We start from the raw sequence: 16,009 nt of genomic DNA on the forward strand, positions 1-16,009 counted from the left end.
GGTACCTTGGAGAAGTTGGTTCACTGAACTTTGCTTTAATATCTGTTGTATATATTAAAGTTACCCTTTTTTAAAATCTCAAGTAACATCCTGAAAAGCTGACATTGACTATGGAATAAAGTTTAATGTGAAAGAGATTCCCTTATTAACTTCCAAAATATGAACAACTCTCAACAGGAAATAGGAATCACAAATAAAGTAGCCCAGCAGTTTTATGATAAGTTGGTACAGAATTCTGCTGTAGAATAATGCTAACATGTGCTTCACTAAGTTAAACTTACAATAAAAAGTTAGACTCAAGGGACCATAAAACAAAAAGGTGCAAAACATCTTTTAGTTTCCAAAAAATCAAATCTTCATCTTAACTATGGCTAGTTTCTTTTTTAACTTCGTATTTGCAAGTGAGTGGCAAAGGTAACTTACAATCTATTATTATGAATATTCCTTAACAGAGAATCAGAATTTATACTATTCAAACATCACTCCTTTAAATTGAAAATATTAATGTATTACTCAACTTTACACAATCCTTAATGCCTAGGGACTTTACTTACTATTTCCAAAATCTTTCAACAATCCATTGTCACAACCTAATGACCTAAGTATTTGCTGTCTAAGTCCGCACATGCAACAGAGACAATGTCCTTCTCTTCTTGTGAGCCTCCATGCGGTACTACTCACAGAAGATGGCACGTGATTAGCTGCCTTTTATTTGAATCCCAGATGAAACTCTGACCACATAAGACTTAGCTGAGAAAGATAATCCAACAAATAATATAGTCGTTAAAGCTATGAAAAACAGAAGAGTCCTCAGAGCAAATTCTACAGGCTTTTACCTCACTTCTCAGCTGGGCAAGCTCAGCACACTCAGGACTCACTGCAGTCAAACTGCCCCCTCCCTCTCCCATTTCTGAAGCAACACGTGCCTCTTGGCTGGTGTGTCCAACAACATGAGTCACTTCAGATCAAGCCAGGCCAGCCCAGCTGGAGAGGCAACAGGCATATTTACAGTTTCCACCGAAATTCTGGGAGAGTTTTCACTTCACAGTAGGGAGGAAGTAATTAATATTCAAAATGACCTTGGTAAAAACAAACAAGCCTGCTGTACAACATGAAGAAAAAGAACCTTAGTAACATGATACCATACCAGAAACAAGTAGGATGACTCTCTGGTAAAGTATATGTGAGTGATTTCTCACATGACAATACAAATATAGGATGGAAAATGGCTGAGTCAGATGGTGGTAGGTATTTAAATAGTAACATAGTGATATCATTTTGTTTTTGATCGTTTCAAAGTAAGCACAAGGATGGGAAAAAATGTGTGAAAACACATTTCACTCCCAATGGGTGTGACTCAGGAACCTGTCTAGTCCAGTTCTAGACACATGATTAAAGAGCAATATAGAGACTAAGAAAGTGAATTCAGAAGGCAAGCGAAAGTGGCTGAAGCAACAGGTTTAGAAGATAATTCAACCAGTAGAAGGAGGAGTTTAGTAAGCAGCATTCAAAACATGCAAGGATCAGAGAGGAGGTTTTTATTTGCTACCAGAAGATAAACTGGAAATTGGCATCTTCTATGACACATATGTGTGATATTCATCACAGCGGCATTAATAATAGTGAAAAAGCTAGCTACAATTTAAGTGTCCAAGAGAATAACGATTAAGTACATTCGGTCTGTCTAACAAAAATGATGGATTACTAGCAGAGGGAATGTGAAATGTATTATGGTATGAGCACTAACCAGTCAGAACAGTTATAGTTCATAATGCCGGATGTCAGTAACACTTGCATGTTGGCAGGGGCTGGGGGGATGTGTGCATTAGTAGAAGCCATGGAGGCATCTAGGGGCAGGCAATCACTTTTCTTCAACTGGTATGGAAGGCTTTCAATTCATTTTAGAAACTGGTACCACAATGCCAGCACACATTGGCTACGTGCCATCCCTGGCCGTTGGCAAGGCAGTAACTAATAGCACCAAGTTCTTACTCCATGGCAGGCACTGCAAAGCATAACTCACAACAGCTCCAGGGTGGCCATTAACTTTCTTTTACAGATGACAAAAAAAGACTCAGGGAGGTTAAATGACTTGCCCAAGTTCATTCTGCTTGCAAATGACAATGCTGAGATTCAATCCCAGGCCTATCTGCCAACAAAATCTGGCAACTTTACACTGTACCATGGTTGCTTCCCAAGGCTAGATAGCCATATGACATAACATTAGAGTGGAAAATCAAAATAATAGACTGTAAATAAAATAAGATTACTTGTCTTTACGGTGAGTTTTTTCTTTTTCTTTTTAAATCTCCAAATGTTGTATAATATGGTTGTATTGCCTTTTTAATGAAAGGTGAGTTGGAAAGAAAAAGTGTATCATAAAGAAAGATTTTATGAAAGCAAAGTTTCTTAAACACTAGAAAGAGTTACTAAAGTTACAAAAATTTTTTATGCATTTTTTCTTCCAAAACAGAATACTTTTCATCCGTCTGAAATGATTTAGCTACTGTTCTAATATCACCTATAAATCAGCTATAATTTATGGTGCCTTCTAGAACAGTATCCTATAATACCTTGTCAGTCCTTATCAAACAAACAAAAATATTATTAATCTAAGAGTTACTAGAGAAGCTAAGGCATTCATTCATTCAATCAGTATGTACTGCTTGCCTGCTATGTATCAATCGTCTGGCTAGATGCTGGAGAACCCCAAGTTGGTCAAGAGCCTCACCTTCATGGAGCTTACAACAATTCCAAGATGGCAACTCCTTGCCCTATTTTTAAGCCATTGTCACTGTGTTGAAAGGAAGGGAGCACTGGCTCCAGGCTCAGGAGCAGCAGTCAAGGGTCACACCTATTGGGGAAGGGAGGTTGAGCTGATCCATCTCAGAGCTTCAACAAGGGTTCATTCCCACCTTGGCCAAGACCAAAAGTCAAATAAAGAACCCTGAGAAAGTATGAAGGCTCCTGGGAGATCCTTTGGCCCTGACAGTAGTTTCTATGTTATCTCCTGGGATGTCATATTTCTTTAGGTCTCTAGGGGGAAAATGGGATAGACACAAATGACTGAGAAAACAATCAGCAACTTCTGAGAGTTAGCTGGTTATGAATCTTATGGGTAAGGGGGAAAAAAAAACCACCTCGATTTAACCAAGCTGTACCTTTGAGAAGACAACTCTAAAACTCTGTGAATGTCACAGTATAGACTATGGTTCCAGAACATACATTATCACCATTATTATCAGGCACTTTGGTAGGTCTGACCTGAGAACTTCCTCCTGATCTAGAAACAATCTATTTGGGGCCCAAAGTGTTAGATAAATAATATTCACTTGGAAGGTCCAGTAAGGATTGCTACTTCAGGGGTATAAAAACCATTTTGTGCGCATAATAGAAAGATGGTTAAACTCTATGCTACCTCCCCACAAATAAATATCCATTTAAATTAATAAACACACATCCTTGTACATTCTTTCTTCATCTCCCTTTACTGTTTTGCTACTCAGTCAGGTCAACCTAATTTCCTTGGAACTCGATCCTTTTTCTAACTTTTTTAGGTTGCTAGGTAAATATTAAAAAGTGTGCTGAGTGTGAGGGTCTCATGAAAATTTAAGATGACTAGAAGATCTTTTAAATCAACTATTAGACCCCATCATGTCTAGAAAAGTAGAGAACTTCCATTCACAATGTGTTACTTTATCAAATGTCCCAGTCATATGTTATGAATCTCACCTTCGATACAGCTTGGACTGTCCAAAAGTCATAATTACCAGTGGTACATGGAAGGTAGTCAAGACTAGAATGATCTGGAGAGACAAAAAGCATGTGGTCAATAAAAAAGATAGTCCAATTACATGCTTACATGTGATGGCATTAAATCAACATCTGAAAGACTGGCAATAGCCCTGCTTTGTAGTAGCCTAGAGTGTAACACATCTGAAAACCAAGAAAGACCAAGTGATTGGGGCTTACTATGATTCAAAATCTCAACTCTTTTTGCTGAGATGGTCCCACCACCTACACCTGAAGCAGTGAGATGGAGCTCAACAACTCCACATTAAAGTAAGGATTTAACTATTTTGTATCCACATTATTGTGAGATATTGTGATACTGTGAGATACTCCCAGGCAAGAACCATCTCGCTTCCTGCTTATAGAGGCTAGCAGAGAGTGGGTGCTCCAACAGTGGTCACTATGTCACATCTGTCCTTTTCTTCTGCTCCCTGCTGTTAGTTCTTCATGAAATTAATTTTTTAAATAAGTACTTTTCTAGAAAAAAATATGCAGGAGGATAAGATTCTGATAGATTAGAACAAGAGGCTAGAGACTCAAAACAGGCATATAACAAGACATTTTGGAGACACCAACTATCTTAGATAAATGGATAAATCATGGAAATTAGGGAACAACTCAAATTCTAGAAGAAAATGAAACATGCTTAAAGAAATCCTACCAGGAGTTTAAAAATTAATTAAAATAAGATATTTATAACTTGCTCTTCAGCACCAAAATTACATTTCTTTTGGCTCCTGATACAGCCATCATGTGCGTCAATGCTACGATACACACGCTACTGGAACACTAGAGGGCATGAGTTGCGGCCCCTGCCCTTGTTCAGGCAGGATAATCAGAGCCAGGTAACAGTCAAGCCCTGATCCAAGACTTGAGGCCAGTGAAATCTCCAGCATCCCTCCTCCTGGGAGACGGGCTACAGACTGGGAGGGAGAAGGAAGGAGCAGACTGACTCTTCTTCCATTCCCCCGATCCAGGTAGCATCTGCTTTGTGGTGGGGAAGGGACAACAGATGGAGCTGAACAACAATGAGACCTGAGCACCACAGTCCTTTAACACTAACTGTGGGAAAGGACACAGGACCAAAATAGTTTGGAGGGAAAATATCACGCTGTGTAATATGCAGTTTTCCACTTCCACATAGAGGTTTTCCCAAGTATTGTAAGGTTCCCTTCTTCCTCACACATAGCACTCTCTTTCCTCTTTCTTCTTCTTGTTCATCTTGATGCCAAGTAGCCACTAAGGACTAAAAAAGTGCCTATCTTCCTATTATGGAAGAAAGTGGTCACATGCTACTCCCAGTTCTAAAGTAAAACCAAACCAACCACAGCTTTCAGAATGTCTGCCCTGCAAACATGTATTTTCCACGATTGAGGTCGGAGACAATTTCACAAAATAGCAACATTCAGTACTTAAACTCCCCAAATCTGCACCACCTTCTTGCTAGGCTCAGTTAACAGACTCAAAATATTACTTACCCCAGTAGTATCTCCAACCCAGGACAAGGATACTGAGCCACTGAGATCATCAAACACATGCTATAAGGGAAAAAAAAGATCATTTAGAAACAACATCTCCTCTGCAATCTTTGACTTCCTTAAATAATTCAGAACACTATTGCTTTCAAAGTAATTAAGTTTATAATTATAAGGGGACAGGAATTCCTGGAACAAAATTTGGAAGAAACAGGATTTAACTACTTAACCTGAATTACAAATAACTTGGAAATTTTAATTCTCTCTCATACAAAGTAAGCCAAGCAGATGAGTTTTCTTCACTGCACCAGATGGGGAGACGGGATAATCTAACTGCTTTCTCCACCAGAACTAAATATAAAGACATAGAAAGTATTCTTAGGATATTTTAAAACAAGAGATCACAGCCCACAATGACAGATATAATTGTAACCCAATCAGCATAATTCCACTTTTTCTAGGCAGCCTTCACAGTATAGCTGAATAGCTAAGAGCTAGACTCCTTTTGCTTCTAGGCTAACTCACTCAGAATGACAAAGGACAGAAGCAAGAGTAATTGGCTTTGCTCACCTTTTTATTTAATAATAATAATAATAATAGTAACAGAACAACCTTAATAGGCTTGCAGTGAGAATGAGGAGACAAAAAAGGGAAAGCTGGTATATTATATCCAAAATGTGGTAAGCATGTTGAAATGCAGTTATGATAATTATTGTAGGTGCTTTTGAGTTTTGGTTTTCAAATACTTTCTTACCTATTTGCAAAATAATATATATCCATTGGGGGAAATGTAGACGATAATAGAGAGGTATGGTAAGGAAAATGTAAATCATTCATAATCCTATCACACAGAGATATTAAAGGTTAACATTATGTGGATAATCTACTAGTCTCTATCACTTTTTTTTTTTAATGGCAGTACTGGGGATTGAACCCAGCCCCATGTGCACGCGCTCTACCACTGAGCTATACCCTCTGCCCTTTATCACTTCTTTAACTGATGAAGAAATAATACCAAAAGAGGCAATACTGGCATTTGGTAAAAATTTCCAACCAGACAGAAATGTATATGATAAGAAGTGAAGATCCTTTCCCTCCCCCGCCACACGCCCCACCACCCAGAGGGGTCAATGGTTTAGTATATATTTCTACTAATGTTGACGATTTTTTGATGCTTGATGCTTTTCTCTTATGAGACTTATATCTTATTAAGATTTTCAAAATCTTAAATATGCCCTGCCTTTTCTAGTATGAGCAGTTCCCCAGAGCTGAGGATACAGCCTTACATTTGCAGTCTTCTCTGTGGCTACCAGGATACTGTGCACACTCAATAAGCATTTGTTGAAAATGATTATACATCCTTCCCAAACCACAAACTTGATCTTAAAATAGAACATGTCTATAAATGGTGGGATGCCAGCCGCTTGGTCACTCAAGCCACCATCCTAACAGAGAAGCCTGAAGAAACAGGACTCAAAACACTGACTGCTCTGCTTATCTTCTAATTTTCTTTTGTGGTCTTCCTAAGTGGGTGGCTGAATTCACCTCTGTTACTTCCTCTGCGGACCATCAGCCCCTTTGAGGTCGGCACAATGTCTTGGACAGTCCCGGTAAACAGCACAATTGATGCCTCACAGAGGGCCTGCTCAGTAAATGCTGCTTAACTCTCGCCCACTCAGGCAGAGCTTCTCACAGCCCCTGCAGGACAGAAAGGCTATTCATACATGTACGCTGGCCAAGCGTCTGAGAAAAAGTAGGTCTGCTAGAGACATCTGGAACTAGAAGCTTAAAAACTGACACAGCAGTGTGTCTTATAAGATACCACACAGAACAAGACAGCATGTTCTCTTGAATGAGGATACACTGTCTGAAAGCACATCAATGAGCTCCCTGCGGAGAAGCAGGGCTCTCCAGAGCTACCACAGGCACCAGAGAGATCACATGAATTAACGGTTATCTAAACAGAGGCTGTCTTTCCAAGAAAGGTTCTGGTCACAACAGCTGACCAGAATAAAAGAAAAAATTCCACCACCGGAGCTCAAGCCCATGGGGACCTGAAGCTTTCACTTTTCAGGCAATGCTCTACGCACCCGGCCTAGTCAGTGCACACTGGCATTACTCACATCTTCCTATTGCTCAGTCACAGAAAGAGGAGTATTACTGGATGACATAAGCAACCCTCAACTTAATCCAAACAAATCAAAGGACAGGTGACCTCACTCATCACCCAAAGGATTCCTTTGGAACAATGTAGGTGAGATGTATTAACTGTAGTTACGGTCTTCTGCTACCCTTCACCCTCCCTCCTCTTCCCTTCCCAACAACTAATTAAATTTTACTTTTGAAAACGTACGAACTCATTGAAAATACTCATCTACCCACAGAAAATGCAACTACTCTTTTATATTTCAGTCTTTCACGTTCTTATACTGGTGAAAGTAAAAGAGAAAAATGAAATCAGATCTAACAACAGACCAAAGCTCAGGTAGGAAGAAAAGGTCATATGGGAAGAAGATAAATCCAGGATAGCTGGGGAACCAAGACCACAGATACAATCCTCCCCCTTCAATGGGAGGATTATAGACGTCCAGGAAAGGGTGGACAAACTGGAGACAGTTAGGAGACAGAATTTACAAATGTACATGTCACTCTCCATTGTGGCAGCACCTTAGATATTTAAAAACATATTCTACTTTTAATTAGAGCAACAAGAACCTTGTCTGTCTTCCTTACTAGACCTGAAGCCCATCTGGTGCAGAGACCAAGCCTATTCATTTTTACAACTAATGTATAGCATAACACATGGGAGACACTCAATAAATATTAAATTCATTTCCTATAAGAAGTACTTGCAAAGCTCTGAAAAGGAGGATAATGAAGGGAAACGGTAAAGCCAGACCCACTTAATTTCCCCATGACAGAAATGAGTATGAGGAGTAAAAGCTCTATTCTGGGAGGACATCTGCTTCTGACCAAGATGGAATAACATGGATAGATTTACCTTACCAACTGAAACAAATAAAAAAATACAGACTATATCAAACAACGGTTTTCAAGACATTGGACTTTAGGCAATGAAGGACAATGGTCCGTGAGAGAGAGGAAACAAAGAAGGCCCTTCATCTGCCCTGGCTTATTATCTCGAGGTAATTTTCAGGCCACGGTGCAGGGAAGGGGAACCCAAGCAGAGCCCAGGGGTTACCCTCACCTGAAGAGACGAGCTGATAGTCTGAGGAGGCCAAAGAGGCTGGAGTTCACAGTGTAGTGCACTAGAGAGGAGAGGGTGGCACAGAAAGAGAACAGTGAGATCTATAGATGGGGGCTCCCTAACCATCCTGCCAAGTCTTCAGCTGAGGACTAACCAGCACATGAATGTGAGGAAACCGGCTGAGGCCAGGGGAGAATCCCCCTTCAGAACTGAAGGAAACAATATTTGGGCCTCACATAGGACCAGAAACAATCCCTGTTCCCAAAAACATATTTCATATTTTACAAGGAAGTGGAGAGAATACTCAGAAAAGTTTTACCTTAGTAGAAGAAAAATTAGTCCTAGAATAAATGCTCTTCTAGTCTGGCCTAAAAAGCTTAAAAACAAGATCAAAAAGGATCAAACTATTGCCAAGTAACATAAATACAACCTAGAACAAAGTTCAAGAATATTTATAGGAATATTAAAATATCCAGCACTCAAGAAGATAAAATTCACCATGTCCAACATTCAATCAAAAGTAACCAGGCATGCAAAGAAGAAAACAGGACACATAATGAGGAGAAAAATCAATCAGAAATAACACAGATCATAAGATTAAAGACAGTAAAACAGTTGTAACTGTACTCCATATGTTCATTCAAGAAGTTAGAGAATAGACTGAGCAAAGATAAGCATTAAATAAAGATAGAGAAGACATACAAAGACTCACATTGGAGTTCCAGTGATGAGAATTGTAATGTCTGAGACGAAAACTACTTTGGGTAAGATTAACAGGAAATTAGACATTGCAGAAGAGAAGATTAATAAACTGGAAGACATACCTATGGAAATTATCTAAAGAGAAACACACACAAAAAAGAAAAAATTAACAGAACTACAGAACTTCAAACAACTTTATATATATATAAATGGAGTCTCTGGAAGATGTGGGGGGTGGGAATAGAAAAAAACTGAAGAAATAGTAGCGAAAATTTCCCCAAATTTAATGAAAAGTATAAACCCAGAGATCCAAGAAGCTCACAGACCCAAACTCAAGAAACACAATGAAATCTACATCAGGACACATCATATTCAAATCGTTTGAAACTGGTGATAGATAAAAATGTTAAAAGCATCTGGAAGAAAAGATAATATTACATACAGGTGAACAAAAAATCATAGTAGACTTCTCCTCAGAAACAATGCAAACCAGTATATCAACATCTTTAAAGAACTGGGGGGAAAACTGTAAAGATAGAATTCTTTACCAAGTGAAAATACTTTTTAAAAATGCAGGTTTTAGAAAAAGAAAGGTTCTGTTCTGAACTTATACATTGCTCCTCAGCATTATATGGTGGATGTTTCTTTTTCACAGTCATAAGACAGGGACTGTGCAGAAGATCTGAACATCAGTTGACATCCCATTTTCCCATATAAAACCAACCATTCTAGTTTCTAATTATCACAGCTTGAAGGATCTCTTCCTAGGCATTATTCTCACAGCACTTATAGATGTCGCTTATACTATAACTACATATTTGGCTACTTTCTCAAATTATGCTAGGAATTCTTCAATGGCAGACACTACGACCTGGTATTACCTGTCAGGCCTAGCACAAGGTCTTATACATATTAAGTGCTCCACAAACAACTCCATAAAAGTCTATTCACAAACCCCTGCTACTGAAATTGATCTGTGTGTAAGTCTTCCTTCTACCAAGGTTACTACTATTTCAATAAATAGTGGCTGAATAGGGTTTCCTCCTATGCTCTTACTGCCAACCAAAACACTGTTTAACACTAGTACGTGTTTTTGGGTGTTCACACATGTTATCACTTCTCTCCTTCCCATTGTACTTGCTATCAACTCCATTTCTTCTAGGTTGTCCAATTTGTTGGCATATAATTTTTCATAGTATTTATTCTCTTACTTTTTTTGCATTTCCATGGTATTGGTTGTAATTTCTCCTCTTTCATTTCTTACTTTATTTATTTAAGTCCTCTCTCTTTTCCTCTTGGTGAGCTTGGCCAAAGGTTTGTTGATTTTACTCTTTCAAAAAAACCAGCTCTTGGTTTTATTGATTTTTTTCTGTATTTTAATCTCTATTTATTTCTTCCCGGATCTTTATTATTTCTTTCCTTCTGCTGACTTTAGGTTCTGTTTGTCTTCTTTTAGATGGTAGGTTAGGTTGCTTATTTGAGATTTTTCTTGTTCTTTGAGGAAGGCCTGTAAAGCTATGAACTTCCCTCTTAGGACTGCTTTTGCTGCATCCCATAGATTTTGTGTAGTTGTGTTTTCATTGCCATTTGTCTCAAGGTGTTTTTTAATTTCTTCTTTGATTTCATCACTGACCCACTGATTTTTTAGTACCATGTTTTGTCTCTATGCAATTGTTTGCCATCAACTCCATACAGTTAAAAATTGGTAAAGATTCCCTAAACACATTAAAGTATTTAGAGGAGTAGACTATACAAAAGAGAAATTCAAATATTTGAGTATGAAGAAATGAAAGTCTGTATACTGAGATTTAAGCAGGGCTTACTGAGGTGGGAACAGACATAAGCAATAGCAAGATGCAGTAGAAGGCAGGCAGTAGTGCAGACAGAGCAAACAGGAAGATTTATGCAAGTATTTTGAAAAATTTCAGAGGGTAATGTAAATAAAATATATTAATTTCACCAAATAGTAAAGTGCTGAGTATAAAGTAGATTCTATTAAGCACTTGTTAGATAAGAATTTCAAGGTCAGGTTAAACACAGTTAAAGGAGGGAACAGAAGGAAAATAAAATTAGAGAAAAGGAAATGTGTGTGAAAAGAAAAGCACTTCTGCTTCAAATAGCCAAGGAAAGCTGAGATGAGGCCACATGATCACTTACCCAAACAAGGAAGGTTTCCAGCGGTATATACAGCTGAACATAATCAAAAAGTAAGTCATGGTTCAATTGTTCTAATCAAGGCAAAGTAAGATGAATAAAAGAAATAAGAGCAGAGGACAAAGCTTTGTGGATAGAAAGAACTGAAAGGCAGAATAAGCCCTTTAGGAAGGGAAAACCCCAACCCCCCAATACAATATTTCCAATGAATACCCTACAATATTAAAATACTAAACATATCAAAACATTTACGAGTTGAGGAATCCAGCCAACAGAAGGTAGAGTGTCTACCTCAAGCACTGTTACAAAAAAGATGTTAGGTGTTAGCTGTATACATGACAACTGAAATGGAGAAGGTGGGGGAGAGATGAAGCCTATTTTATTTGTGGTAAACAATAGTTGTGTTGCTCCAATGTAGTATGCCTAAGAGGCAGATTACTTAGCACAAAGAGAACATGATCTGGTCACTACATACTGCTAAGCGGTCAGCCAAATGTAGGATCTAGAAGCAGGCCAGAATTAAGGGAACCACGTAAATATGCTATTTGTGTGATCAGTATTCCCAAACCAGCATCCAGAGGGGCCACAGAGTAAGTACAGTAATTCAGATGACTTAATCACACCATATGGAAGGAAGCTCAGAAACCAAGAAGCTTAAGGCTAGCTATGTAAAGTGTCAGCTTGAGTCTATCAGGAGCAGATGAGCATGAAACCTGCCACTTCTAGTGAGAGATTTATTAATCCCATAGCACAGTTAATGGCACAGGAATATCTGAGACAGATCAGTGGAACAAAACAAAGTCCAAGACTGGACGAGGTTTCTTTTAGGGTATGATAAAGCTAGCATTTCAAATCAGTGGTAAAAAAGTGTTGGAAAACCCAGCTATTTGGAAAAAATTAAAAGCTGGATTCCTAACTCCCTTCTTACCCCTCACTCCTATATAGATTCCACATAGAGCAAAGATTTAAATACAAAAAGTTAAGTCATAAAAATCCTAGAAGTATGAGTGACTATCTTTATAATCTTAGAATGAGAGGACCATTACAAAAAATGACACAAAACCCAGAAAACTTAATACAATACAGGCATTACTCTGACTATAAAAAAATTTTTTTAATGGCAAAATACAAACAGAAAGTTGAAAAAAACTGGAAAAAATTATCTGCAACATAACAAAGGGTTAATATAGAAAGTTTTCAAATCATTAAGAAAAAGGGAAAGACCTCAGAAGGAAATAGGCAAAGGACACAAATAAGCAATTCACAAGAGGACATACAAATGACCGATAACATTTGAAAAGCTATTCAATCTCACTAGTAAAAGAAAATCAAAGAAACACAGTGTGATAACATTTTCCACTTTTTGGAAAACTTGACAAAGTATATCCAGGGAGGGGTGGAGACCAGAGCACCTGTGTGCACTGTGGGCGGCGGGAGTATATAAACCACAGGTAACTTTTCTGCTATTTGGTGACGTGAATCAGAACTGAAAATGTCCGTATCGCGTAACCCAAGCAACCCCACTCAGGAATTTATTAGCAGGAGATAATTACACAGCTTTACAAAAGACGTTATACACCTGGATGTTTATGGCAGTTAACAACTATTAAGCACTTCCTGCAGGCCATCTACTGTGCTAAACGTCTTACACACATTATCATTTAATCCATATAACAACCCCCTATTACTATAGCTGTGTATTCTAAATGAAGAATTGAAGCTTTGTTAAAGTTACATTATGCAATAAAACAATACAGCAGGTGCTACCGAAAAAAATGTTACAGGTATTTACGGACACTGAAGGATATTCATAACATGTTGAGTAAAAAGCAGGTTTACAGAATGGCATGTAACATTGTGTGTGTATTTATGATTAAAAACATATCTGGAAGGATGTTCTTCCAAATATTAACAGCAACAGTCTCTAAAGTGGTAGAATTTATCATGATGTTTCTTCTCTACAGTTTTTCTAGATCAACTGAATTACTCCCACCCTGTCCACCTGTTGAACAGTGAGTTCTAGTGTCCCACGTGGCACTGATAGCCATTTACTGTCCCAGTAGAGGAGCTCTGGGCAGGAGGGAGTCATTGGCTGGCATTTACAACCAAATTGGTTTGCAGGGACTCATTATGTTAGAAAGTAGGTGACAGCTTGTACAACCCTCTCTGAAATACATCCACCTTGACAGCTGATGATGCAAGGCTCATCCACACATTTATTGCCCACCACTTTAAAGCCCGAGGTCCACACATTTTAGAGACCATGAATTAACACAAATGTCCATTTCTGTGGTCATATGGCTAAACCCCAGCTCCATCTGGAAAAACAGAAAGGCCACAAAACACAACCTTCTTCATGGAAATAACTCTGTCTTCACATCTAATTAAACTAGAAGCCTAATTAAATTACTATTACTATAGCTGGGGGAACTTAAAGTTGGTCCCGAGAGTCACAGAAGCTTGGAAAAGACTTGGTAATGAGAAACTTCTGCCTATCTGATCAAAAGTAGAACGCTGAAAGAACTAACATGGGCAAAAGCGAGTGTGGGTCAACTTCACACGACGGCGCCCAGTTTAAAAGCCACCTGCAGATAACCCAACCATCTTGCCATCAGGAACAACCTCTCCGGCAAGTAAACAGGGAGTGAATTCAATGATGTCATCCTTCACACACATTCCTTTCTTCAACAAACACATGTGCATGCCCGCCATGTGCCGGACCCTGCTGGGGCACTGGGAAACAGCAGTGCCAACACATGCTCTGTGCTCATGGAGCTTATGCTCTATGAACACACCTCTTACAGAAGTCTAAAAATGAAGACTGAACACACTGGATATTTAACCTATAGAAGAGAGCAGGTCATTGTGAAAATAAAACTACGAAAGGGTGTTAAAGTCTGGTCTGGTAACTAACTGGCTGGGAAAGTAGGCACAAATCATTTTCTCTTGGGAATCTATTTCCTCAGGAGTAAAACTGAATTATGCTCCTTCACTCACCGGAATAATAAGAATCAAATGAAATAACATACAAAGGCAAGCACTGTAAGCCCATAAAGCCTGGGCATTTAAGATGCCCTGGGCTTCCAAACCTCAACTAGGGAACACAAGGAGAGACAGGACACAGTGACGTACAAAAGAGGTCTGGAACACAGTCTGGGTGAAGCTCTTACAGGCAGAAAGAAAATCTTCAGGGAATACAGTCCTGGTAAATAAAGCACTGCTAGGATCATAGAACGTGAGCCAAAAATAAGATCAGAAATGTTCCAGTTCTCACGGAGACTATTCTTAGAAATAAAAAGGCTAAACATTAAAATATTATACAAGTTTGCAAACCTATTCTATTACTCAAGAGTTTTCTGTGGGGCAGGATGATACAGAGGAAAGCACTAGGCTAATACTAAGTCAACTTGAATTTCATTTCCGGCTCTGTCAATAGCCCCGTGAACTTGAGTAGCGCAACCTAACTTCACGACCAAGGCAAGGAAGCTGGAACGACAACATTTCTAGTTCCCAGAAGCTTTAAAATTCTGTGACTCATCAATAATTTCACCAGTTTGCTTTTCCACTGCTCTGTCTTCATTTGGGGGGAAAAAAATCAGCTCCCTGCTCTACAATACTCTAGTGTTAAAAGGAGAGGGTAACATCAACCTCAATTATCTAGAAACCTTAACAACCTGGACACTCGCTGAAAGGAAGCAAGGGAGAGGCCTCTGATGCACTGTCCAGGCAATAAAAATCTACGCATTAGACTACTAAGAGAAACGTGCAGGCCATCACTCTGAATCAGTTTGCTAAACTTGTTAGAACCGCCTAAAATTAGTAATCTGTTTTCTTAACTTACAGAAGAAGTAAAATTTGGGGGATAGTATATCCAGAGACAGGGACAGCAGCAAGAAGGAACAGGATACTGCAAGCGGACTATCATTTCTACAGGAAACAAAGAGTAAACTTCAGCAAGCAGACAATGGCACTAGGCTTATAAATCTGGGCCAGGTGAAATTCGAGATAATAGCCACACATCTCAACAGCCCTTGAGGGTATTAAGGCCATCCACGTTAAAGTAATGTGAGTCATGGTATAGCATAACATAATATCTTCTAAATGATTCAGTGTCATACTACTAAGATGGCAGAGAAACATTTTAGAAAGATGTCCATTGGAAAAACAGCACCTTGGGCACTTAAAAGGGTAGGCTTAATTTTTGAAAAATTCACTTTCATGGGATAATTCACTTGTAATTATGTCTAATAAGTGAGTTAAATTCCAAAACTGTTAGCACTTAATTTTTACATCTTAGCTTCAAGGGGAAAAAATAAAAAAGTAAAAGGGAAAAAGGAAAGCAAAAAAAAAGTAACGAAAAGATATGTGCAATTGCCAGCTGACTGGACCATAAAGGCTCGCCGCTCATCCCCTGGGTGTGGGGACTAGCCCCTCACTCTCTCCGCTACAATTGCACTGGCCTTCCAGACCTTTGGGTGCACCAAGCTCATTCTAGCCCCAGGCCTTTGAATATGCTGTTTTCTCTGCCTGGGATACTCTTACTGGAAAAATTCTATTCATCTTCATGTTCCAGTTGAAATAATTTCTCAAGAAGTCCCTCCTAGTGCCCCAGACCAAAAGGACATCTGTCAATTATTCTCCAATAATTGCTTTTTCCTACTTACCATATTTATAATTA

General features: G+C 38.8%; 1 protein-coding gene across 6 annotated transcripts in view; it reads right to left on the reverse strand.

Annotated features, from left to right (window-relative positions):
- Window positions 1-16,009, reverse strand: part of SORT1 (sortilin 1) — a 60,232-nt gene that overhangs the window by 34,842 nt on the left and 9,381 nt on the right. For all 6 annotated transcript variants that reach the window (XM_064488793.1, XM_064488792.1, XM_064488794.1 and 3 more), the window contains exons 2-3: window positions 5,271-5,330; window positions 3,733-3,806 (exon numbers count right to left, since the gene is read on the reverse strand). In XM_064488793.1, coding sequence (XP_064344863.1) covers window positions 3,733-3,806; window positions 5,271-5,330 — 134 coding nt within the window. The remainder of the gene's footprint in view (window positions 1-3,732; window positions 3,807-5,270; window positions 5,331-16,009) is intronic.

This window comes from Camelus dromedarius, chromosome 9 (genome assembly GCF_036321535.1).
Source record: "Camelus dromedarius isolate mCamDro1 chromosome 9, mCamDro1.pat, whole genome shotgun sequence".
NCBI lineage: Eukaryota > Metazoa > Chordata > Mammalia > Artiodactyla > Camelidae > Camelus > Camelus dromedarius.